The 27,313-nt window shown below is 38.8% G+C and overlaps 1 protein-coding gene and 1 pseudogene across 2 annotated transcripts; both read right to left on the reverse strand.

The window, feature by feature from the left end:
• Nucleotides 1-872: 872 nt before the first annotated feature.
• AMPD1 (adenosine monophosphate deaminase 1) lies at nucleotides 873-20,926 on the reverse strand. 2 transcript variants are annotated; one of them, XM_045546878.1, is made up of 16 exons: nucleotides 20,762-20,862; nucleotides 19,725-19,736; nucleotides 16,297-16,477; nucleotides 14,720-14,882; nucleotides 11,487-11,652; nucleotides 8,797-9,016; nucleotides 8,145-8,274; nucleotides 6,369-6,563; nucleotides 5,946-6,077; nucleotides 5,120-5,283; nucleotides 3,652-3,778; nucleotides 3,346-3,509; nucleotides 2,563-2,683; nucleotides 1,669-1,842; nucleotides 1,387-1,497; nucleotides 873-1,042 (listed from the first exon to the last, which is right to left on the reverse strand). In XM_045546878.1, exons 1-16 carry the CDS (start codon nucleotides 20,781-20,783, stop codon nucleotides 884-886), a joined length of 2,241 nt encoding a protein of 746 aa, XP_045402834.1. In that variant the 5' UTR covers nucleotides 20,784-20,862; the 3' UTR covers nucleotides 873-883. The 2 variants fall into 2 exon arrangements, with proteins under 2 accessions (XP_045402834.1, XP_045402836.1); XM_045546880.1 differs by lacking the exon at nucleotides 19,725-19,736 and having other exon boundaries at nucleotides 20,762-20,926.
• Nucleotides 20,927-24,411: 3,485 nt separating this feature from the next.
• Nucleotides 24,412-25,981, reverse strand: LOC123634762 (annotated as a pseudogene).
• Nucleotides 25,982-27,313: the final 1,332 nt, after the last annotated feature.

The following is a 27,313-nucleotide window of genomic DNA, read 5'->3' on the forward strand; positions in this document are numbered from 1 at the left end:
ACCTGCCTAACTGGAATTTCCCCTGACTTTAAGAAACAGGCATATTTCTAAAAAGTTACATGTATATTTTACTTTAGTAAGCAAAATCATTTAAAATGTACCACCATAGCTCACTATAACCTCATTGTCAATTACATCCTTAAAGCTAAGAATCCTTTGTAAGATAAATTATCCCTGAGTATGATAAGTCATAAGTACTGATTTTCTATATTGGGGTACACCTGCTTTGTTTTTGTCTAAGAAAGCCACTATTCACTTGCACTTTGTCAAAGGACTTTTTACTTATTTTTTAAATTTTAAAAATTAATTTATTATTATTATTATTATTTTAGAGAATCAGGGTGCTCTATTGCCCAGGATGGAGTGCAGTGGCATGATCATCACTCACTGTAGCCTCAAACTCCTGGGTTTAAGTGATCCTCCTGCCTGAGCCTCCAGAGTAGCTAGGATTATAGGAGCAGGCCACATCACCCATCTCAAGGGACTTTTTAATGGTTCTATGTGCCTTAAGCAAATTTGGTTCCATAGACCAAAAGCCTATATTCTCCCAACAAGTCATTTGCTTATATTTTTGCCCAACTTTAATAACTTTTTTGCCTGAAAGTCATGGAACTCTGCAGTCAGACAAACCTAGGTCCCCACTGCTACCCTTCACTAGATATAGTCTTGTGTAGGTTATTAACCTTACTAACCTCAGTTTACTAACTTTCCCCAAAATGGAGATAATAATATCTACTTTATAAAGGTTGTGAAAAGGATTAAAGGAAATAATATCAGTGGAACATCTAATACAATCCTTAGTTTATAGTAGCAACTCAATAACTGGAAACAACTATTCAAACTCTACAATGAAAATCTCACCCATGTTATTATTTCGTTTATTTTATTCTGTTGATTTAAGGCCCTCAGCAATTAAATTGAGTTCATAACACCAGGTTTCATAGCGATAGGCCATGCGAATTTGGGCTACATTTGTCCTCCGGATATCATTTCCAGCAGGGCCTTCTTCAAGGTAATTGTCACCCAGAAACTTTGCTTTCTCCTATAAGAGAAAAGGAAGTAGAATGATTGTTGTCTCTTTTCACCCTGGTATAGACAATAATTGCATTCTCCACAAAAATTCTTTCCTTATGTTAGCCACTGGCAAAAGAAAAAAAGAAAAAACCATTCAAAGCAGTCATCTAGTGCCTTACTGTTCACCGTCTGCTGAGAAATCAAGTGTATTTTATTTCCCTTACCCAAAGGATATGGCCAGAGAGATAGAATACGCCTTTCTAGTCCCTGTCCATGGTAACTGCATATGATTTGTGGTACAACTTTTCTACGTGTGCTTCCCTAATTTTTCCAGACACTATACTCCAAAGGGCAACTCAAGGACAGGTCTACCTCATGAGAAATTCCACACTGCAAAACACTGTTCCTTGCTACTTCACACATATCACAGGTGCTCAGCTTGAAGACTTGTGCAGCAATGGCATATTCTTCCATTAAGGGCTCCTGCAGTTATATATTTAAATGAGGCAAAAAAGAGGAATGCATTAATAAAAGAAACAACATGCATCCTGCACAAAAAGTATAATAAAATACCTGGATTTGACTTTCAAATCCTGGGTAGAAACAACAGTCCTGCAAAATATATTTGGATTACTCAAGATTCCATATGTATACCTTGGTGAAGTGGAATTGCATCGGGTCATCTGTAGACAGTGAGATCATTAGTCCTTTCTGGAGGAAATCTAAAAAAGGATTTTTGGCATACTCTAGAAATAGGCTGTTGTTACTTAATGGCGACATGGCAATGGGAATCTGGGCTAAGAAAAACAAGTACTGTAACACAGGAGTCTGAAAAGGAAAAGTGAAAAAAATATGTAAGGATTTTGGAAAAGGAATACAAACATTAAAATAAGACATTTAAAAAAGGATAGAAACATTAAAATCTCATGGTCTACCTTAAGCCTTAGCTTTCAACAAAATTATCACCTGTTCTTTAATTCCCCTAATAAAGAAGAATAACAGTTTTTCAATGTAAATATGTAAATACTATTTAGAATAAATGTATTTAGGATCATCAGTTTTCAGAAACGTAGGATCAAACAAAATTGTTTGACCTTTAATTGCCTAAGTTAGATGGTCTGTCTCAGGCAAAAAACCTCACCTTGAAACATTCTTTCTTTATGCTACAAAAAAGTTCTTACTCTCACAAGAGACATAAGAAAGCATGCTAGAATAAGAAATCTGGCGAAATCTAGTTTAAGGTAAGCCAAGCCATCTCTAAATTATTCCTTGTCAGAATTCTAAACTGAAAGCCAGGAGATCTGCGTTAAACTCATCTCTGCCAGCAACTAGCCAGGTAATCTTGAGCAAGACCCTTTACTTCTCTCTGTAAAATGAACTGCACTAAATAATCCTAAAATTCTTTTATGCTCTACTTGAATTTGATTCCAGTGTTGATAATGACTTGTGACAGTATGGTAAGGAAAAAAAGAAAAGATTCATCTAGTTCCAATATAAAAGTTAATAAAGAGTGCCTCAAAAAAAAAAAAAAGAGTGCCTCCAACTTACCTTTTTTAAATTCAGGCCATGAGAGATATTATCTGCTATCATGAATGCTATCATGAGATGAGTGAGAGCTCCAGCTTCCCCACAGTGAGGTCGGAACAGAAACGTATTCATGCCTCGTTCCCTAGGGAAATGGAAGTACTATAGAAATTGCAGGTTCTCGGCACAGAGTGATTTATAAGAAAATTCGGTAGAAAAATTAAGACTCTGGAAGAGAACGAGTCATCCAAAGGATTCATCAAAACTGGCAATCCCAGATAATAATCTTAATTCTTCCTAAATACAAACTTTTTAAAAAGAGGCAGCAGAGGACATGGGGCTAAGGGGACAAGGCAATCAAGAGATGATTTCCTGAACAGAAACATCTTCAGTCTCAACAGGGAATTTACCATTATCATCATCTCATTAATATTTCTCCTATTCATATTTTAAGGGGTAAATGTTTCCAGAAAACCCCATTATAATGTTCTTCTATTTATTCCTTACACAGATATATCAAGAGGAGTAAACTGTGTGGAGTTTTATAATAAGTTGCACAGTGATTAGTATAAATTCCTAACTTCAAAAAAAAAGAACTTTCAAATTTACTGAAGGCACCAAAATGTCGATTCCTGCCCCTAAATAAACAAACTGGAGAAAAAGTTAAGAGAAAGACATTTCTGATTTTGGCCAATTGGAAGTACCTCAGTGATGCACCGAGGCCTTTGACCACATACAGTGCCAACATATGAGGAAAGAGCGGTGTCCTGTAGGCTCACCTTCTAGCTCCAGTTCTCTTCTACTTACTTTCTTAGACTGTTGAGCACCATGATATTTGCATACATGTAGTAGGCATAGTAAGTGTAAGACGGATTCTTTTCCATTGTCCACTCCTGAGGTTTGGGACTCTTGGAGGAGAACATGTGGCCACTGTGTTTAGATTCATCATCCACACTGTCAAAGCCAGTGATCTGTCAGGAAGAGTGAGCCATGCAATGGGTCCTCCAAAGGCAAGGACCAAGTGTAAAGAAATAAACACCATGAATAAGTTATGGCCAGGTAGGAAAGCAGGTCCATGAACAGCAGTATTAAGGCCTGCAAAGTCATGCTTACATGCTTGAGGAAGACACTGAGTTCAGGATGAGCCTGGGGGTTGATGGTGGCCTCAAACACTGGCATGAAAACATTCTCCAGCATCTTTCCGAAGTGTGGAAGGAAATTCTTGGATCGGAACACATCACTAAAGACAAGAATGAAGAGAATTTAGGAAGAATGGAAGAGTTTTAAGACTGAAAGCCCCAGTATGAGGGAATCAGAGGACCCACTGCCATGTCCAGGCAAAGACCTGGTATGGACATCCTAGGTCTGCTCTCATACACTCTTCTTGGTTACCCATAAAGAGAGATTCAGTTTGGGAAGTACACATTTCTTGATGGACTACATACCAAATCTCTTCTACAACCCTCTATGGTAAGAAAACTAAACTTTCACAGATAGGTCCAGGTAGAGAATATAGCAATTGTGGTATAAAAGGTTTAATGATTTATATATACATGAGTGGTATGCAAGATAGTGAGCATAAAATGTTTATCAAGAATACCTCTGATATTCTGTAGCTGGGGCAATTTAACAAACTCTTATATAGCACTTAATACATGCCAACCACTCTTCTGAGTAGCCAGAAATATTAGCTGATTTAATCTTTATCACAACTCATTAAGCTAGCTGCTGTTTTAACCTCATTTTAGAGATGATGAAACTAAGGCAAAGAGAGGTGATACCATTTGCCCACTGTCACACAGCTAATAAGTGGTAGAGCCAGGATTCAGGCATTGCCAGTCTGGGTCCAGAGTCCATACTCCTAACCACCACACTCTACTACCTCTTTGCCTTAATGGTATTACACAAGAAATATTATTCCTGTCAAAAACTTACCTTTTTGGCTACAGAAACAGTATAAAACTCTTGCTTTGCCACAGGGCACACAGAACTCAGAGGCAGGTGGCAGAGAATATGTAAACACTTGAGTTAGATAAAAGGTCAATGATACTGAACAAATCAAAAGAGAAGCCATCCCTGAAGGCAATGAATGATAGCAGTTGGTATGAAAGGGATAAGACTTCCTCAGCAATACCATTGAGAAATACTCATTGATTATGGACAACTTGAGCACTCGTAGGTGAGGTAATCGCCAGACAGTAGTAAAGGTTCTGACACAAGAAAACTACATCCCAGTACAGATGAGCATGGGAAAGAATGAACTGGACACAGAGAAGAAGACCAGGAGAAAGAAAATGTGTCCTAAAATGTATATAGTTCTTATTCTAGCCTACTTTTAATCATTCTCAGTAAGTTGTGATCTTCACAAAGCCCTGTGTTTTAAAAAACAAAAATAAGATACCTTATCTGGTTAGAGACTGAACTGAAATGATCTTCCTAACTCCTCTCTGTGGTCAAGAGTGCTGCACTCAGAGTTGGCAAAACCAAGCACACGGGATGTGTTACTGAGCGTGTTTATGCAGGGGAGGTGAGGCAGGTGAGACAAGGGCAGGCTTTGGGGTCTCCGAAGCCAGGTACATACTAGATTCTGGGGACCTGGATCATCCATGTCAGGTTGGGGCAGTGGATGCGGTTGCGGACAAACCAGGAGGAGAGTTTGCTCCACTCATCAGGACTGCGGCCATAGATGGACAGGCGGGGCTCAGCGTGCTGGTACTTGGCGTCTACCAGGTCTGCACCTACCTCCTGCAAAGCCAAGAGTGGAGTCTAAGCCAGGAATTCCCACAAGTCCCTCAGGGGCCTAAATCTGAGGGATCTCGGGAGAGGAGATGGGTACTAAGAAGAACTGAGGAAACGTGAAAGGAAGTAGAAGGAAAATATCAAAGGTTAAGATCCAAGGGAACTGAGAGTTGATGAGAATCTGGTGGGCATAAAAGATTGAACATAATAGAGACTAGAGAGTGAAAAAGTCAGACTATAGGTGATGAGGATGATGATATCCAAGGCTCCTGCAAAAGAAATTCAGCTTTTCACGTTCTGCTTACCTCCCCAACACAAATCTCCCAAGTCCATATGCTATTCCTGCTTCCTAATGCATAGGCACCATGAAGATGAGAGTGGATTCCTAATCTAACTGCCTGAACTTACAACTCCCAAAGCCTGAAAAAGCCCAGTCCTTAATCAATCCCCAAACCATAACCTTAATTTCTCTACCCTAGGAATAGAAGTCTTTAAAAATCACTACAGTGGACATTTCAGAACAAATTCTTGTATTTATTTGCATAGTGTTTGCCCCCACGGATAGCACTCTTCCTTCCTTCCTTTCCTTCCTTTCTTTCTTACCTTCTTTTCCTCCCTCTCCTCAGGAACCATGCCAATTACCATAAATCTGATTGGTTCATTCTTACCTTAATGATAGTGGCAAAGTATTCCCCATTAATGTAATTGTCTGTCTTCAAGTAGAGGTCCCGTAGCTCACTCGCTCCTACAGGATTGTATTTGTCATTGAATTTATCAAAACGCTGGAAGGTCTGGCGTCCCTGAATCAGGAAGAAGGAGCAGAAATGTAATATTACCAGAGGTGCCTGGACACAGAGAGGTAGGAAACAGTCAAATGGAACAGGGGCCTGATAACAGGGGAAGGGATTGGGCTCCAAGAATAGAATCTGGGATAATTGACAATGAGCGAACCTCAAAATTGTCTGTGGTGCTTTCAGACAGCATGGTAAGCCCAGATGGTTAAGAGGGCTCTGAGAAAGGAGGGCTTATAGAAGAAAGACACATGGGATTCTGAGAATTAGAGGGAAACTGACACTGTCTTTTCAACCTACAGCATGAACATCCAGAGAATCAACAGTCAGGTCATAGGGATGCATTTTTAATTTAGTAAAAAGTTCCTTTAGGGTCAAATTCTTCTCTGTGGTGCTATATACCACTCTGTCAGCATCAACTTGGTAAGATTTCTTAATAAAACGTAGTAGATGTTTCTGGTTCATGCAAGCAGCTGCATGGATATGGGTGTCCACCTGTGTGTACATTCAGAGAAAGAAAAACCATCAATCAGCCTTAGTTATGCTACTCTCTTAGAGGTTATGGTGCTTGCAAATCCCACCATGTTTGGACAAAGAGGTAAATAATGGAGTTGTGTACTGACAGCTGGTGGCGTGGCTCAGCAATAAAGAACCTATTAGAACTTTTATGTGCCCATGCAAGGATGTGAAAGTTTAGGCTAGATGTAATGGTTATGCTTGTTTCTCTTGTATATCTGTAAATCCAATTTACTTCCTACATTTGATCCACACAAATTTTTTATTAGTTTTAATTTAATTAAAATTAATTTTTTTGAGACTAGGTCTCACTATGTTGCCCAGGCTGGTCTCAAACTCCAGTGATCCTCCCACCTCAGCCTCTCAAGTAGCTGGGATTACAAGTGTGTACCACAGTACCCACAAAATTTTTGAGGACCATTCTTCACCCCTTAAACACAACTGTAAGTGAAGTAGCTGCCACAGCTTTCAGCTCCAAAGCAGAAAGGATAGAAATTATGAAGTCATGGCAGAGTGATGGCATTTATGATGTAGATATTTTTATAGTTACAATTTTTTACACTGAAGTTTTGACAGATTAAGTAATTTGTCCAAGGTTATATAGGCAGCTGAGCCAGGATTTGGGCCTGAATCTCTGTTCATGTATTTCCTTTTTTTTCTTTTTTCTTTTACTTTCTTTCTTTCTTTCTTTCTTTTTTTTTTTTGAGACAGAGTCTCACTCTGTTGCCCAGGCTAGAGTGCCGTGGCAAGAGCCTCGCTCACAGCAACCTCAAACTCCTGGGCTCAAGCAATCCTCCTGCCTCAGCCTTCCAAGTAGCTGGGACTACAGGCATGTGCCACCATGCCCGGCTAATTTTTTTCTCTATATATTTTTAGTTGTCCATGTAATTTCTTTCTATTTTTAGTAGAGACAGGGTCTCGTTCTTGCTCAGGCTGATTTCGAACTCCTGAGCTCAAACAATCCACCCACCTCGACCTCCCAGAGTGCTAGGATTACAGGCATGAGCCACCGCGCCCGGCCCCCATGTATTTCCTATTCCCACTTTCTTGCAATTACTTAAATGGTCAGAACACATCTTGAAAGTGTTTTCTAATTGCTCGGAGTTCATAATCACTAGTTTATTTGGTATTCACAGTCCTCATATGAACTGGATTGAGTAGATAGATTTTCCAATTTTACAAATGAGGATACTGAAGCTTGAAAATATTTAACCACTTCCTCCAAAGTTTTACAGTCAGAAAGTAGAAGAAAAAGGACTAGAAGGAAGATCTTCCAAATCCTAGAATAACATTTTTGGATGTTTCATTTGTTTTTGTTATTTTATTGTTGATGATAATTATGATTTTTTTATGCCAAGAGTATGACAAATCTTTCCATGGGGAAAACAACAGAAATGGCATTTAATCGTTTAGATATAATCTATCTGTTTTCACTAAAATGCACTGTATCTGCAGAAATCTTAGATTAATCAGAAAAATAGTGTTTTTCTTGTCCTTCTCAAGAAATAATAGATCAATGTTTTTGCCCAGAAACTACCTCTAAGTTGCTAAAACGGTTACCTTCCTGCAGTTATAAAAATCTCGGTGGGGATTGTTTTTCAGCTCCTTTAACTCGTCCATCTCGTTGAGCATCTGATGGACCTGGAACTTGGAGGAGAGGAACTTCAGGCGTCGATGGGCATAGGTCTTACTGTGAAGAATAAACTTACATAATTTCAAAAAATTATAGACATTTAAGAAAAACAATCACAATTTCGAAACTGTCAAGACCCTTATCACCCATAGGAAATGATTATTGGAACAAAACTTTCCATTTACTCTGCAGTTAATCTCACTGAAAAGTATTGGGTCCCAACTTTTCATAAGAGTTGGATATAATAATGAGGGAGGACTTAAAAAGGTATCTTAAAAGTCAGTGGAGAGTGTGTCATTCAAAGTTGAGGGCCCTGGCTTTGGAGTCGGCTGATTTGAGCTCAAATCCTGGCTCAGTGAGCTGTGTCACTTTGGGCAAGTTACTTATCAAAGTCTCCGCTCATAAAACTGGAATTATAGAAATAACTACCTCATAGAGCAATTGTGAGGAGTAAAAGAAATAATGTACATGAGGTTTTAGCATAGTGTTTGAACATAGTGAGCATTTAGTAAATACTTATTGTTACTATTAGCAGTCGTAGTAGTAGTTATTGTTGTTTAGGTCTCACTGAACACTTACACAGGTCCTTGGGCAATTAAAGCCAGTAAAAAATTCATATCGTCTAAGAAGCTGTCCAAATTTGGGTAAGGAAGTGGCTTAGGCTCGTCTTTGCTGGCTGCTGCTTCATTAGGATAGACGTAAACTACACCATCTTTCATTTTGAGGGGATAGCCCAGGTTTTCAGGAAGGTTATCTGTTCGGAAAGGGTCTTCTCCCTTCTTCACAGGGGGGGTAAAGACTTTTTCAACAAAACACAGAGTAATATATTAGCACATAGGATGAATGACCACCTAAAAATAGCCAAAATATGAAATACTATAAAATCTCATTAGTTTGGAATCCTGTCCTTCATAAGTTGTCATTATCCAGAATTAATAATTGCATTATTTTTCAAAGGTGACTAGATCAATAGTATAAAATAACTACACAAATAATATTTTATCTAGTGAAAGAATGATTTTCAAGTTCTTTAGAAGGACTGCATACATAAAGTAATTGATATAGTACTTAACAAATAATTTTAATTATTTACTGAAGTTGATCATCAAAGCCTTTATGTTTAGAGCATTTTATTAGCCTATTAGATGAATGCTTAGAGCATTTTATTAGCCTATTGCATAAAAGTAAAAGTCAAACTACAGTTGAAAGATAGAGTTTGGATCTTTACCTTATATAAATCAACGTTTTTATTAGTCTTAATATAGAGTGTTTTCTAAAATAGATTTTGAAAGAGCAGGTTCACAGCAAAATTGAGTGAAAAGTGCAGTTTCCATATACCTCCAACACCACAAATGCATAGCCAACCCCCACTATTAACATCCTGCATTAGAGTGCATCAATTTCTTATAATCCATGAACCTATATTGACACGTCACAATCAACCAAAGTCCATAGTTTACATTAGCTTCACTCTTGATGTTTTGCAAACCTGTGGGTTTTGACAAATGTATAATGACATGTATCCACCATTATGGTATCATATAGAACAGTTTCACTCCCTTAAAAATCCTTTATGCTGCACCTACTGTAGTTTTTAGTGTAAAGGGAGAAATAAAATAAATTCTTATAATAAGAATTATAATTCTCATGATAATTATGTTTCCAACTTTTTAAAGCATATACAATTTCTGCTAAAGGAATTGAGAAGGCATTAAGTGGATAAATTTTCTCTTCTTTCCACTGTTAACAGCCTAAGAAAGCCATGAACGTATTCCAAATGGTCAGAGCCTTTAATCACTCATTTATTTACTTTCAACTTGTATGGTCATTCATGCCTCTTCGCTGCTGTGCCCAAGGAAGGCATCAGAAAGTCTCCTGTTTGCAAGTGATGCCTGAAGTAGCCAGAGTGAGAAAAATAATAGGAAAAAATTTGCACATTTCCTGTTCAAAACTGGGATATGAGGAACATGAAAGAAGTAAAACAACATGTTGCTACATCAAGCATCAATTTTCAAATCCTTAAACATATGAGAGAGATAAAATGTAACTTACAGAAAATAGAAGCAAGACAAACATCCGATAAATGCCAGTATTATAGAGGGTAGGTAAACCAATATAAGTCACCAAACCAGAGACATGTTTAATTTTTATATTAAAATAAATTACAGAGAGGAAATTGTAGAACTGGAAATCTTTAATAATATAACAATTTGGAAGTTTAAAAAAATCTTAAATATTTGCCTTCCTAGAAATTTCAGTTCTCAGAGTATAAAGATGTAAGACAATTGCACAAAGATGTGTATATAAAGGTGTTTATTGTGGCCTTGTTGGAAATAAGTTTTAAAAAGTCAGATATCCAAATGCCTAAAACAGCAACTGATTAAATCAATTTTGATACAGTTATGTGATAGCAATCTGTGAAATTATTAAAATCTGATTATTAAAAATATGTGTTTAACTTTTTATGAGGCAGAAGGTAAAAACTGAGATAAGCAAGTGAAGTTCTATGGAAAGTCAAAACATGTAGTTTACTTTTATCCAGAGATCAGAAGGCAAGAAATGATAGCATTTGGACTGCCTCTTTAAGGATTAGGTCAGATCTGGAGATTTGGCTATGCCGTGAATATGGCAGGGGAAGGGCAGTTTAGGTATAGCGAATAGAATAGCAATAGCATAGGAGCAGAAAAGTGTCAAGCTATATGCAGAACAGGAAACACTTCCAACCAGAATGAAGAGTGTAAAAGGTGGAGTAGAGGAGGTAAGTTTAGAAATAAATTGAGTGCACAAGTCCAAAAATAAACAAATAAACAAAATGTATTAATAGTTAGGAGGCCAGATGGCGATAGCCCTTGAATGCCAAGCTAAAGACTGGACTTTACCTTGTAGGTAACAGGGAGTAGCTAAAGGTTTTTGTCAGGAGAAGGTTGTGCTCAGGTCTATGTTTTAATACCTGGCACCAAAGTGAAGATGAACTGAAAGAGGATGAGATTGAAATGTAGCAGAATAGTTAGGAAGCTATTGCAATAATCTGGGCAAGAAGAAATATAAGCCTAAATTAGGGTTTGGGGAACGGTGAAGAGAGAGCAGGTTCAGCGGGATATTGTACAGACTGAATCAAGTGACTGCATGTTGGCAGGGGAGATGAAGCTAAAGATGACTATGTTATTTTTAGCCTGGATTACTTACAATCTAGGGGCATATTTTAAATTTAATATTTAGCAGTTAAACTGAAAGATATATTCCATACATTATGTAAGAGAATTAGTTACCTGGGTAGAAGCTCTCATTTGCTACCCAAGCCTCCCCATCAATGTTCCGCAAGTACTTGGACGGGGTTTTTGGGAATCTCTGAAACGACAGCTTCATGTATTTCTCCCGTATACATAATGCCCGATATAGACCTTTGCAAACCATTTCAAAATCTTCAACTGTAACCTGCCAGAAAAATATCAGAGTATCAGAGTGAATTCCATGAAAATCTGAGAAGTGGGTAAAGCTTGTCCTTAGCACTTCCCAGCTCTCCTGTGTGGGACAGCCCAGGCCGAGCCTCACCTGCCCACCTGGCTGCTTCCTCATTGACTTGGACCTGGTCTCTGTCCAGGAACAAGTCCTGAAACCTTTCTAGGTTTTTCATCTCTACCAAAACTTACCAGTCCTATGAGTGTTTCCCTTGTGGTCTTGTATTTGTTTTGGGGTTTTTTTTGTTTTTTTGTTTTTTGTTTTGCTACAGACCAGTGATTGTCTAGCAAATGTGATTAAAAGACCCATTCTAACATGGTATATGCTCTCTTCCTTCCAAGTAACATATGGACATTTTAAGTACAAGACCACACCTTAACTGAAAGACAATGTGACTCTAATTGTGAGAATTCAAACCACTTGTTGGTCAGTGAGGGAAATATTTTGGGATGAATAAGGTGTCACAAACTCCTCAAACCCTACCACGCATGCACTGCGTTCTGCATCTACAGATGGATCAGAACATCATCCTGTGAGAAGTAATTCTTTTAGATGGTTTTAGGGAGAATTTTGTCTGTGGCTAAAAATGGAGAAATTTTAGAGTAAAGCTTTATTAGAGTCGCTGGAAATTTCCAGAACTGGTCTATTTTCCCTGTCCCCTATCCCCAATTTCTGGCTGGGCCAGTCATGGCCAAGCAGTTATAACCTGAAATTACTGGATGCTCAGTTTCAGAGCCCAAAGACTTTCTCTCTCTCTAAGACCAACATAAGCTTGTTCCCAGTGGTTTGAGGTTCAGATATTGATCCTAATCTGTATAACTTTTATTTTTTTTTTTTGAGACAGGGTCTCACTCTGTTGCCTGGGCTAGAGTACCTTGGCGTCATCATAGCTCACTTGCAACCTCAAACTCCTGGGCTCAAGCGACTCTCCTGCCTGAGCCTCCCGAGTAACTGGGACTACAGGTGTGTGCCACCATGCCCGGCTAATTTTTCTATTTTTTGTAGATACCGGGGTCTCACTCTTGCTTAGGCTGGTCTCAAGCTCATGACCTCAAGCGATCTGTCTGGGCCTCCCAAAGTGCTAGGATTACAGGCATGAGCCACCACACCCAGCCTAACTATTTTTAAAGACCTGCTGACCTTGGCCAAAAGAATCTGGCACAGGTGCTAAGTCTGGGGGTCTGCTCCCAGTGGCGTGCTTCTTTCATTGTTTCATTGCTACCTGATAGGCCACTGGTGTAGCAGGTCCTCAAGGACAAGAGCCGAGTCTTATTCACCTGCATGTCCTCAGCACTTAGTATGCAATGCCTGGCACAGAATAAGTGCCAAACAAGAACTGATTAAATTGAATCAATGGTTTATCAGGGATTAATGGTCTTGGGAACTTATACTTGATTCCCCCTTTACCTCTCTGTTTAAATCACAAGGATGAAGACCAATTTGGGTACAGACTACAACCAGATGGAGTGTTGCTCAGTAGCTCAGCCATATTCAGCCAACAGGTATAGCAACATACTTAGTTTTTCAAAGACTCCAGGTCAAGGTTTCAGGTGTTCTCCAGGTATACTTTTTCCTTCCTCACCTCTTCTTTCTTTTTATTCTTATTTTCATTTCTACCAAGCATGTAGGTATCAAGGTTGTCTCCTAATATTTCTGTTATTTTGAATTCTGGAGTTCTCCAAACTCCAGTATTTCCCATGTACTTATTACTATTAAACATTGCATTTCAGTTATTTAGTACATAAAACCCCTGCCATTTGCAGAGCACTCATGTTTTCAGAAAATGAATAAACAAGAATGATGTGCATTTAATTGCTCTGTCACTTTTAAGTTTCTTGGGACTGACCCTAAGTGGGTCAGTTACATGAGAAGGGGGCTCAGCACTGCTCATTAAAACTATATTTGGAGCATAGACTAATAGCTAAAGAGCAGTTTCACCAATATGATGCTGATTCTGCAAGTCCATGTGGCAGAGATTTATTAATTGACCAACTGTTCTGGATGGGACAAGCAGGTCAAGTTGTTTGTGACATGAGTTTACTGTCTCTGTAGCATACTAGAGTCTGTTCCAAGTAATAATTTACTGTGTAAGCATCTACAATGAAATTGGAGAGTTCAGTCTATCAAAAAACAATAGCCTCATTAGAATTTTCTAACCTTTCCCTCAACCTCCTTCTTTTCTCTGGTCTCTCCTTTCTTTTTTCTTTTCTTTCTTTTTTTCTTCTTCTTTTTTTCTTTTTTTTTTTGACAGAGTCTTGCTGTATCACCCTGGGTAGAGTGTAGTGGTGTCATCATAGCTCACTGCAACCTCAAACTCCTGGGCTCAAGCAATCTTCCTGCCTCAGCCTCCGCTCCACAACGCCCAGCTAATTTTTTCTATTTTCGGTAGAGACAGGGTCTCACTCTTGCTCAGGCTGGTCTCAAACTCCTGGCCTCAACTGATCCTCCTGCCTCAGCCTCCCAAAGTGCGAGGATTATAGGCATGAGCCACCGCACCCAGCCTATCCTTTCTTCTCTTCTCTCTCTCTTTCTCTTGATCTGTTTTCTTTGGCTGGCTCATGCTGCCTGAAACCCTTCTCTCCATCCCAGGTCTGCCGTGGGTCCATCTTTTCCCTAGATCTCCCTGTGCCTCCCAGAGGCTCCCTTTCCTGCTTTATGATACCATCAGCAAGACCAGACTACCTGCTACTCTCTTTGGTCCTTTTGTTTTTTCTTTGTTTTTTCTTCCAAACACCAATTCAAACCAGATCTTTGGTCCTTTTGCCAAAGTCTTTCCATGATATTCCGTAACACATACACTGCATTCTAATCTGTATTCTCCATGTGCAAGCAAGTAAGATAGAAGTGAAATTATGTGAGCTGATAAAAGGAAAACAGAAATATAAGACATAACATATTAGTATTGAAATGCAGTAAGGAAGTATAACAAAGGACAGGTGAGCTAACACCTTCCTCAACAGGAAGGGGAAGAAGGTACGAAGTTAGAAATGTCAAGCTGAATGGCTTCCCAGCAGCTAATTCTGAATAGCAAGGAGTAACTCACCCCAGAGGCATAGTCACCAGTGATCTGCACTCTCTGGAAATCAGGCACGGTCTGGTAGGTTGGAGATGACATGCATTCATCAATGTGGGACAGTTTGGTGGAAGATGTTTCACTTAGTGGAATAGACAAATTAACAGTCTTCCGTCCAAAGAAACGCTTTTTTCTGGATTTGAAATTAAAAGTTAAGAGTTTAACTTTGTTTTCTTCAGGAGTTTCATTGTGATAGATGGATGTTTCACTATATAATTTTAGTTTGAGGACAATAAATGAAAATTAAAATGTGGGTTGAGTGTCAGAAACAGGATCCAAGCATAGTGAGAGGGGCTATCATTGAAGACACATGACAGTGTCCCCTTTTTCCTAATATAACTTGGAAGAGCCTTAGCAATCACAGCAGAAGGCTTCCAGCATGGCACCATTCTTGCAGGCAGCCCACTCCTAGCAGAATAGGCAGCCTGGGTTCTGCAGTAGACACAGGCTATGTCAGTTACTACCTGTATCATTCTGTTCATGTTCCTTAAGCTCTGTGAGCTTCCATCTCCCTATCTGAAAAAATGATGTAAAAATGGCTACCTTACAGGATTTCTAAGAGATTTAATGTATATAAAATGCCTAGCACAGTACCTGGGACTTATAAGTTGTTCAATGTTATTTCCTCAAATCAATAAGTATTTACTGAGTTTCTGCTTTAACCCAAGTCCTGTGTTGGGTTCCATAGGGGATGCCAGAGGAGGCGGATTGTTGTTCTTTCTTTAAAGACATAACCAGCAGAATGATCTTTCCCCATGAGACTGGTGGGATGGGGGAAGGGCCGGAAGGAGGGGGTTCTAGATAAGTTGTCAGTATAAGTTTGAGGACTAAAATATGGCAGATAGTGAATATTAGAGTGGTTCAAATAAAGGAAAATAGAGGGCCTGGCATTGTGGGTCACACTGTAATACCAGCACTTTGGGAAGCCAGGGTGGGAGGATCACTTGAGCCCAGGAGTTCAAGGTTACAGTGAACTATGATCACGCCATTGCATTCTAGCCTGGGTGACAGAGAGAGACCCTGTCTCAAAAAAAAAAAAAAAAAAAAGGAAAATAGACTTTGTGGAGACGGATCTCTGAAGACTGTTCAGGGGAGACAGTCTCTGCATCATAGACATAGAATGGGCAGGGCATGAGGGCGGAAACAGAACTGCATTCCTAAGGACAAAGGTGATCAGACTGGCTGGAGGGCAGGACTCACCTAAAGGAGCACAACTCTAGATTGGCTAGGGATGGAGTCTGAAGATGAAGGCTCTCAAGTTCCAGTTTATATAACCATTGTGTATAAGTTGAGTATATTCACAGCAACCATTAGCCTACTTTGGTCTGGAACAAGTGCGTTAGGTAGCTTGAGTCTTCTTGCTTGGGTGCATAGGGATTGGCACCTCACCCTAGTTTATATAGTGTGTGGGGGAGAAAGAATTTCTAACCCTGGCAGAGTTCTTCCTCTGAGCTGAACCATCATTCAGACAGACTGAACCATATCTTCCTTGACGTTTCCCCCTCCCTGTGTGCCAAGGTACTAAGCATTCCCCTTACACCACTTACCTCCTGCCTTCTGTGGAGGTGGACAGAGTCTCCAGGTGGAATATGTGTGCTTGCATCTCATGATGAAAAATTGGACAGCTCTCATCCACGTCAAAGGGGGAGATCTCCTGACGGCCCCCCTCATCTTTGACTTCAGAGGCAAACACTTTTTCAGCAAAGCTACGCGTTGCATCATCAATTTCTAAGAGAGGTTTTCACATATTAGCATTCAAGCCCATTTCAAGAGTCATCCAAGAGTTTCTGCTATAGTTAAGGCACAGGGCTAAGGACTGTACTGGGTGCATGGCTCGCCTGCTTTCCAACCAGGGTCCCAGAAACACCACAGAGCTCAGTGCCTGCTCTCCCTATATTGGGTTTCTGTGTGGGCAGTTTGAAAATATTCTCTTAGAAACACGGGTCAGATTCTCACAGCACATTTCAGGAGGGTTCTAGAGATGAGATTGGGCTGTTACAGGACCAGCGCTTAATGTAAGATCACCTGTTTCTGGCAAGACTAAGTTTGGTTTCATAGGAACCGTGCAGCACAGTCCTTCCCGGTAGGTTGGTGGAGTTTTCTGGTGGTTTTGGAGACGTGGATATGGCCACTGGTCCTTAGAATTTTTCTTCCTAAGGAAAACCAGTGATCCTATTGATGTAAGTAGTTCTGAGAAATACATGTGTACTTTAAGAACTTTCTTCTTCTTAGGACAGATATTGTGTTTCTCTCACACATCAAACCTTGTTTTTTTCAAATCTTGACAAATTGGTGAAATGCTGCTGTGTGGGGGAAGGGGACCACTAAAATTTACTACCTAGTACTGGGAGTCTCATTTCTTGTGGACATGGGCCTTCCATATGAATGATCCTTGGAAAGCCAATTTTACCTTTATATAACTTAATTTCTCCATTCTTAAAATGGAGGGGGGAAGGTCACCCTTAGCTTGGCAATAAATGACCCAAGACCCTCAGGATATAAGAGAACCAGTTTCATCATATAGGGTGGCGATGGTCATCAAGTATCTGCTTTTCTGTTAAGTTCCACTGTGTTCTCCAGATCTCCAGTTGTTTGAATCCAAATAGTTATTACCTCTAATACTTTTGGTATTTCTAGAAAAGAGCTGGTCACAATAATGGCAAACAGCTAGCTGTTTGGAGCAATAGTAGAAGACAGAAGCATTCCCAACAGAATGACAGAGCAAACTATTAATACATGCAGAGAGAAAGATACCCATACTCCATTAATGTCTATACAGGCGTCCAAAAGTCCATATTTTCAGTTCTAACTTAAGTAGGTGAAATATATTCAAGGCCCCTGTTCTGCACTTACCAACTCGTTTGCCTTCCTCTGGTTCAGTTTCCTTATCTGTAAAGTGGGAATACTAACACCTACCCAACCTCGCTTGCAAGGCTGTTGTGACACCAGGTGAGATAATATATGTAAAAAAGCCTTAAGGAAAATAAAGAACCAGATTAAGTTGAATGATGTAATTTAGTAGCATTGGTCAAACAGACATTTGGTATTTGGGGTTAGCTTTGGGCTACTATGGAAATGATAAATGATATATGACTTAGTATAGATAGAAACATACATTGGAAATTACAGTAATTGATTCATAACTTCACCAACACTGTCAGGTCAGTCAGTTTTAAAAACCTGGCTTGTCACAGCAGAGTTGACAGAAAAGCCCACTATGTTGGCTGAACTTCATGCATCTGTTTGCCTTGTTAAACTCAAACACTTCCTGAAACTGAAAAGCATCTTCGGATGCTATTAGTAGTTCTTTGGCAAGCACCATGATCCACGAAGGAATAAACAGAACACTAGGTAAGATACATTCTATGGCCTGAGGATGCATCCCCACCCTACTGCCAACTGGTCCACAGGACTAGTATCATTTCTCTCTGAGCTTCACAAGCAAACACATGCACCTTGAGGGAGAAGGGCAAGCAGAAGTTAGCAGAGGCATCATGCACCACACAGGGCAAATGGAAATAAGCTGGTTGGCTATGATGATGAAAATGAGGATGACAATGCAAGTCATGCTGGGTCTGTGACAATGCTGCTAGAGGCCTCAGGAATGATGGTGTAGAAACGGATGCCCAGAAACCAAATCCTACTTGCTAGATATCCGGCTCTTCCAGAACAAACATTCAGCATATTTTAAAACATTGTTTTTACTAAGATTGTCTCTTCCTAAACCACTGTAGATAGTTGAAAAGTAGGAACTCTACTCTTAAGAAGTAGTTTACATGCTGACCAAAAATTATATGGTTGATATTTCCTTCCACTGAATCAACCAGTTGTTTTGACTTCAGGTATCCACAGCTGAAATTTGATTCGTAATTCAAGAACTCTGCCTTTCTAAAATACTTCAAGGAGTGGTGGTGACTATGGAAAGGAAAGAGTGAAATTTACATTTCAAAAGATGAGTAGATAACATTTGGTGACAGCCTGAATTCATGGAGTAAAGGAGAAATAACTCCCTTGGGTTTGTTGCTGACTTCTTTTATAATGGAACATCTGCGTGGAGATGTCTTGAGGATAGGACATCTACATTTGGATGGAGAATAGACAAGAGAATAGAAACAAGAAGTAGAATGGTGAAGCAGAAAGAATACTGGATTAGGAATGAGAAAAATTGTCTCTGACAGCTGTTTGGCCTTGGACAAACCACATAATCACTGGGAGCCTCAGTGTTCATCATCGTAAAAGGGGAATAATAATAATAATATCAACTTCAGAGAAGTGTTATGAAGATTAAATGAGAAATACTAAAAAACTATACAGTACTGTGTAGAAGTTGGGGATTATTATTATTAACACAGGAAGTGCAAGACTTGAGAAAAGGAATATCATGCTTGCTTCTTCACCCAGCAAATCCAGAAAAGCATGCTTGTTTCTCAGCAGTGCTTTATTGCTATGTAGGAAAGACAAGGTTGTAGGCCTTTCATCTGCCGCATCTCATCTCACAGACAAACTCAGAGGCAGACCTACTGCCAGTCAGCGAAAGGAAAAGTCTAATTTGTTATGGAGGGGAACATATAACTAAAGTCACAGTTTTATCTAAAATCGGTTTTTATTTTATCTGGTCACCAAAATTCACAACAAAAATTTTTTTGCACTAGAGTTGAAGGTTAGCTAAGGCAAGATTCAATAGGCCCCTTTGGCTAATCTATGTCTTTTATTTCAAAATGTCAAATAAGTTCCCTATGAGGTTTTCTCAAAAAAAAATGTGTGTGTGTGTGTGTGTGTGTGTGTTATCTCTCCAGAAAAGCCATGAGTTCATTTGTTATGGGATATTCATGGTCACTATTAATCTCCGCTGAAGCTCAGTAGTATCATTTAATAAACACTGCTGAAAAATAACCATGTTTCCAAATAAGGAACAGTATCATTTCTTTAATCAATACTCTGACAAATGGCAGGAGAAGTAGTCCAAAATACTCACGTTTTTCTTCAGCTGTATGAAGTAAAATAAAGCAAGATAAAATATATGAACAACTTTCAGAAATCATAGTGGCTATTAGTCAGTAGTTTAGGATAGCAGCATGCACATTGGTGCAAGAAAGAGATGTGATAGATGTGTTATTTCAGCTCGTTCTTCCAGCTTGTCTACAGTCTGCTGCCCTCAAAAACCTTGGAAATATTGTCATTATACAGCTCTTCGTTTTCTTTTTGTTTCTAATATGTCTCTTTAAATTTATATGTGTACTTTTAAAAAGGTACTCCTTGTAAAATGAATACACCAATTGGGTTAATATTTTTGTCATGCACATGATTTTCAGCTAATACTACAGCTAGAGACATTGTATATCATCCTTCTCAGAATGGTGGCAGCACAGGTTTTGTTTAGATTAGCAGAGTAGATATGAAATATCTCACATGGTTTTCTACTGGGATCATCATAGATGCTACACACATAAAATAGTTTTAGAATTTGTATTCTGATGGTTCACAGCCCACGTTTGTAAACAGAGTGATTTTATTTTATTTTTTATTATTTTTTTTCTCTCTGAGAAGATTGAATGCAGAGTAATTTTTTAAAGAATGTTACAATTTTTTATTATAAGAGCAATATATGTTTTATGTGAAATAAAAAGAAAGAAATTGAACTGGAGAACAAAAGTAATAAGAACTCACTTAGAAAAATTGGGAAATTTAGGACAGTAATAATAATAATAAAAAAATCACCAAAGTCCCATAGTCCAAAAATATCCACTCTTAACATTTTAGTATTTTCCTTTTCAATCTATTTTCTATGCAAAAATTTAAAAACACAGTTGTGATTAGATTATACATGTAATTTTACCCCCTCCCCAAACTAAAAACAAGCAAAAAACTTTGAAATATTTTGCCTTTTTCTGAAATATATTATTCAGAAAGCTATTATGAACCCTAAAAAATGATTATCAAAGCTGACACAGTAGTTAAAGGAATGGCTGCACATGAAAAAGACTGAGCTCTCCAAACAGTGCGCACACCTACCTGGAAGTTTGAACAGAGGCATTGTTGCTGGGAGCCTTGATTCTAGGGTAGCACAGTAGAAGGGAACAGAGTGGGGACTGTGGGGACAGCTGACTGACACTATAAAATACCCTGCGGTTCATTTTATTATTTTGCTTTGCCCCCTGTAATCTGACTCCCCTGCTAGGGGAGAGAGATGAGCTTTGGTCCTATTTATAGCTTGAGGCAATTGACAGTGAAAAACAGGTGAAGCTTCCAGTCTTTACTCTATTTTGGGATTTCAGAAAAAATATCTGTGGTGGGCCAGGAATTGCATTTCAGTACTCTCTAAATCTTCGTACAGATTGGATTCTCGTCAAGTGTAGCTTTCTTAAACAGTGTGACCGCTGATGATTATTTCCTACCCTCGTGAAACACAGTGAAGTCTTTCAGGTTTCTGAAAAGTCAGGATCCTCAGGGTTTCACGTCATGAGAACAGCTTTCTGTGGTTGGTGAATACGCTGGTATATTCTTCAAGATCTCAAAACACACACACACGCACACACACACAAACATTTTCATTAGAAATACCCCTGACTTAGCAGAAATTCACTTGACAGAATTTATTTAATGGTAAATTTACTTAAGTCTTACAAAAATTCAACTGCCATCTGGAGTGCTCAGTTACCACTACACTATATATTGTTATAATAAGAATAATAGCTTTCTTTTGTATAACATTTTATAGTATGGGAAACATTTTGCTAATACTATTTATTTTATCCTAATTACAGTCCTGGAAGGCAAGTAATAACCTTATTGCTGCTTCCCAAATGAACTGGGATTCTGACAAATATCTTGCCCAAAGTCATTCTGCTCATAAATGGCAAAGCTAAGGCTCTCTGGACTAAAATATCATGCTCTTTCCACAATAATACACAATCCTAGCTATGACTACATATGTGATTGCTGTTAGGTAAAGAAAGTACTTTGCTAGACTCAGCAGAATTTTTAAATTGTAACAACTTATATTGAACATAGTAGCACTAGGTTGGAATTTCAGAATTCAAACAGAGTTGTGGCCATAGACCAAATGTTATTTTTGCTATTAACTATATTCTATTGAAAACTATGACAAGCCTTTTTGTTAGCAAAAATGTAATAATATTTTGGTACTTAGCCTTTGACCATTCTCTCAGTCAACAATATTGGAACATATTACAAAGGTATTACTGAACCAAAATATTTGTTCATTCATTTCCAACTTCTTTTTGTGACATTTCCACCTGGATTTCCCAACAGTATCTACAAAGTAATATGTGCAAACCAAGCATTTTCTTCCATAAACCTGCTTCACTTTCAGTAATTCTTATCTTTATATAAGTTGCACTCCAATTTTCCCATTCCACTTGTGCAGAAACCCTAGTTGTCTACCCAAAAGTCATTTTCCCTTTCTTTCTTACAAACAAAACCTTTTTGGTTTGGGCACTAATCTTCTCCACTAAAAAATTATATTTGTTAGATTCCTTTGCAGCTAGAAGTGGTCATGTTTTATAACAGTCTGACCAATGTGACGTAAGCAGAATTGTTGGGTGAGATGTCTCCAAAAGCTCTTTTAAAAGGGGCCAGCTCAGCTGGCATATGTTTTGCCTTTTGCTCTTCCTCCTGCCTGGAGAAGGAAATATCTGGGTAGGGGGCTCCAAACTAACCATTGTTGTAATACAAGCGATGAGCAGGACAAAAGCCACGTGCAAAGAATACCGGAGCAGAAAGAAAGAACCAAGATCTTTGTTGGCATCCTAAAGCCACCAGATTATCCCTGGACTTCCCACTTTCACACTGCTTAATACATAAGAAAAATAAATTTGTTTTAGCCACTTATTAGGCACTTTTTTTTGGTTACTAGCAGCCAGTGTAACTCTAACTGATAAGTCATTAGTTACTGCAAATTCAGATGTTTGCAATAGATTCCTAATTATTGTCCTGGCCTCCAATCCATATTGAATAATACCACCAGATTAAATCTTTCTGTAACATCACTTGATCATTATATCCTCAGTTCAGAAACATTCACTAACCATTCATTGTTTCAACAAATATTCTTGGGTACTTATGGAGACAGTAAGCTTAAGTGGTTAAGGTCAGACAGATAATTGTTTTAATTCTATCTCCTTCTCTTAACTAGTTGTGAGGCCCCAACTTTTGAAAACCTAACCAGGCACTGTCCTGGGTAGTGGCATACAGTGAAAAAAAAAAATACAAAGACTCTGCTTATATTCTAATGGACAAAACTCAATAAGATTTCAGGTGATAGTGTGATGAAGAAAACAAAATAAGGTGATTTCTAGTGATGATTTTCTGCTAATTCTGTAGCTTAGGAGAGAACTAACTCCTTTCTCAGAACTGTTTAGTAGTGTAGATTTTAGATACCTAATGCAAGTCTCTGCTGGATCATCAAATACTTTTTCCATGTGAATGGCAAAATGCACCTCCAGAAAATTACCCACTCCCCCCTCCAAAAAAACTTGAGAAATTCTTGAATAAACTTCCACATAATTATGGAGGACTAAGGGGAAATAAAGTTTCTCAAACCCATGGGGTTATCCTAACTACTTCATGCTCTTATTCCATTGGGTCCCCCCAAACTCAAATGCTATATATTCATCTATTTCAGGGACCAAGCCCTTCCTCATAAATGCACTATTTTCAAGAATACATGACCTACTTGTGCAATTGGGATTAGTTCAGTATTGTTGGGACTGAAGTATAAAGTTTGACAAAGTGCATGCCAAGAGACAGGGAAGAGAGGCAGAAATAAGACCATGCTAAGAGTTTTGAATTTAATCATTGTAGCATTGGGGACCTATTGAAGAGTTTTTAAGAATGGAGTGACAATAGTAAAAATGACATTTATTAATGTTTTATAAAACCATATTTTAACCATATATCTTATACCAATCACTTTTCATTATCTCACTTATTCTTCACAACAATTCTATGTAGTAGATACTATTATTATCTTCATTTTTTCAATGAAGTAACTGAGGCTCAGAACTATTAAGTGATTGGCCATAGTCATACAGTCAGCATATGCAGAGTCAGGATTTGAAACTAGAGTCATCTGAAGCTGAAGCCTGTGTTCTCTGCTTCTGTATCATATCACCTCTCATGTGATCTACTGGCATTTTAGGAAGATCCCTTTGGCCCCAGTGTGTTAGGAGGGAGCAAGACTGGAGGCAGGAAGACCAGTTAAAAGATCATTTTGAAAATTTTGGTAAAAGATAATGAAGGCTTAAACTGAGGCAATCAGTGTAGAATTGGAGTGGAAGTGACAGGTGTGTGTGTGTGTGTGTGTGTGTGTGTGTGTGTAAAACTACCTCTTTATTAGACCAAGACATAAACTAATGGTTTCCAACGTCTTGTACATGTTGAAAGCTTTGAATAGAGATCCTTGGATGCAAAATATGGTCCAAGTGGCTCAAAAATTAATTCTATGACATAATATTATTCTAAAGTCATATTTATCTTAAAAGCCTGAAGTTTTCTTGATGGCTATAAAAATACCTAGAAATTATTTTCCTAAGACATACAAATAGAATCAACTCAACAGTCCACATAGTCTATGATTTCTAGACATTTAACCATCAGCTGTCTCTGTGAAATGATGTCATCCTTCATAGTTCAGAGACAGTTCAGATGCCTTCTGTGAAAGCCCAGCTTGTCTTCCTTTCTACCCTCAAAATTAATTTGTCTTTTCTGAAGTCTTGACGGATGTTTTCTTTGTTTACCTTTCCATGTTGCTGCTTGATTTGATAAATTTGATTTTCTAGTTGCACAATAGTCCGTTCAATCTCATAATCTTACTCACCAGAGATACCCAACTAGAAAAGAAAAAAGAAAAGGAAAAGAGCAAGTCAGGAATAGCAGGAGGGAGAATTGGTGAGATAGAAGAGACAGTAAAGAGAGATGGAAGATAATATTTAATTGGATTAACAGAAAGGGGAAAATGGGGCACAGGCAATAGTCATAGAAAAATAGTGCAGAAAAGTCTAGAACTGACAAACATAATCCACAGATTCCAGGAGCCTTCCCTTTCCCCCCAAAATAACTCTAGGACAAATAAAAAGAAACACAAATCTGTATTCATAAGATTATATTAACTTGAAGAAAAATGTGAAGGGATGCATAAGAGATTGATAACAGAGCATATACGTTGGGGAGGGTGGAACAAGAATGATGTGGGTGATGAAGGGAGGAAGAGTAGGGAAATAGCAAAGCAAACAGAAAAGAGAAATGACACAAAATTCATGGTTATATTTAGGGATTTGTATAAATCTATATATATGTGTATATATGTAGAAGAATATATTTTTTAAAGTATAAACAAAGGGGAATAAACTGAGGGATAAATTATCAAGCAAAGTATGGCTCTCTTATGGGTCTTTGTAGTCAGGAAAAAAAAAAGAAAGAAAAAGAAAAGTATGGCATCTCCCTTCCTACAAGATTTTCAGAGCCAGAAATTATAGGACTAAAAATTGCACTCTGAGACCAGGATCATCTAGCATTGGCTCAATCCTTGCTTGTAACTCTCTCGTTGATTTCCAAGCCTACACCTTAGAAAGGGGCAGAGAGAGTGAAGGGTACATTCAGAAAACAACATTTCTTTGACACCTGCAGCATGCCATTCAAATACTGTTTGAATAGCAATTTGAAAGCTGATGGAATTGTCAATACTCACTTTGACTCCATTTCCCTCAATTTAGATCCAGCCATGAGTTGTATGTTCTTTTGTTGGCAGTTTAAATCTTGAATATGTTTTCTTAACTTCTGAAGCCCTTTCTGTGCATGTTCAATCATATGAACAAGATTTCATTATACACTTCCCAGGCATTACATCCATGCTGTTCCAGATTCTCAGTTCAAACTGTTTGATGCTCCAGCTGGGCCATAGAATTGTTAACACATTCTTGCCATGCACTGAGGTCAGTTTTCTGACTTGAGGAAGAAGCTGGAAGCTTATATTTGTTTCATACTGAGCAATTCAATTGGTTGGCAGGCAACCAGTCTTTCAAATTCATTTCCCTTTATGTCAGTTTCAAAAGCAGGATAATCCAGGACTATCAGGTAGCTCAGGTACTTCTTAGCAGGTCAGTATTTGTGAGTTTCCTCCAGTGCTGCAGCTGCTTCCCACATTCCTGGTGCTTCATAACCTTGATCAAAATATGGTACAACATTTCTGGCCACCAAACCTGTGCTTGCCATTCCCAGGGCCTTAGGTTTGCCTGCATTTTCTGGATAACACATATTTTAAAGACAGCATTATCATATCACAAATTAGATATGGGGATTAATGGAAAAGGAGATATGAGACTGAGTGTCAAGTTTCCTTGTGGGCAATTTTTAGGAAAGTAGTGTCATTCACTAAGATAAGGAGCACAAGAGGATGAACAGGCTTTTAAGGCCAAAGCCAATGTATTTGGCTTAACTCCTCAAAGTGGAAATATCCAGCAGGCAATTGGATATTTGGCTCTGGAGCTCAGGAGAGAAGGCTGAACTGGAGATGGATTTGACAGTCATCAGCAATGATATTGGTTAAAACTTTGATAATAAGTTACATCACGTTGAGAGAATGTGTGGAGGGAAAAGAATAGAGGGTCACAGGTGGAGTCTTAAGATAACCAGTATTTAAAAGTTGGTTGTAGACAGAGGAGACCACCAAAAGAAAGGTGAAATGTTAGGGGAGGAAAGAGAAGAACTGGGAACTACTATATCATGGAAATTGCAGGAGAAATGCAACCTGAAACTGAGTCACAGGGTTGAATGCTGTGGGACTTCATGAGAGGACAGAACACAGTCCATAGGCTTTGGCAAGTGGGAATGTTGGTGATCACTGTTGGCTCAGTTCAGGTCCTCCAAGAAGAAGATGCCAAGACAAGATTAGACATGCAAGAAACTTATTGGGGTAAAGCCTGTGAAGGATAAAGGGGAGAGAGCAGGTGTAGGCAGGGAGAGCTGTCAGATCACGTTGCTATGTAGGTCTGACACTTGTGAGAGGAGAGAGGGAAGGAAGGATGCCTGAGTAGAAACAGCCTCAGACTACAGACTGAGAAAAGAATGTTAGCCAGGCAATCAGAGAGTTGCCCAGCAAAGGTTGCCCAACAGAGTCCTGCTGCTGTGGCTTGAATGTGTCTCCCAAAAGTTCACGTGTTGGAAACTTAATTCCCAATGCAACAGTGTTGGGATATGGGGCCTAATAAGAGGCGACTGAGTCATGAGGGCAGGGTCCTCATGAATGGGTTAATGTCATTATCCAGGGAGTGGGTTAGTTATCATGAGAGTGGGTTGTTATAAGGCGAGTCTGGCCCCTAGTGTCTTTCTCTTTGTCTGTTGAGCTCTTCTGCCTTTTGCCCTTCTGCCATGAGATGACCCTTGCCAAATGCCAGTGTCATGCTCTTAGACTTCCTGGCTTCCAGAACTGTGAGCCAAATCAACTTCTATTGCTTATAAATTACCCAGTATGTGATATTCTATTATGGCAGCAGAAAAAGGACAAAAACACCTGCATAGAGCAGACTTGGCCCAACTCTAGTACCC

This window comes from Lemur catta, chromosome 3, assembly GCF_020740605.2.
Source record: "Lemur catta isolate mLemCat1 chromosome 3, mLemCat1.pri, whole genome shotgun sequence".
Taxonomy (NCBI): Eukaryota; Metazoa; Chordata; class Mammalia; order Primates; family Lemuridae; genus Lemur; species Lemur catta.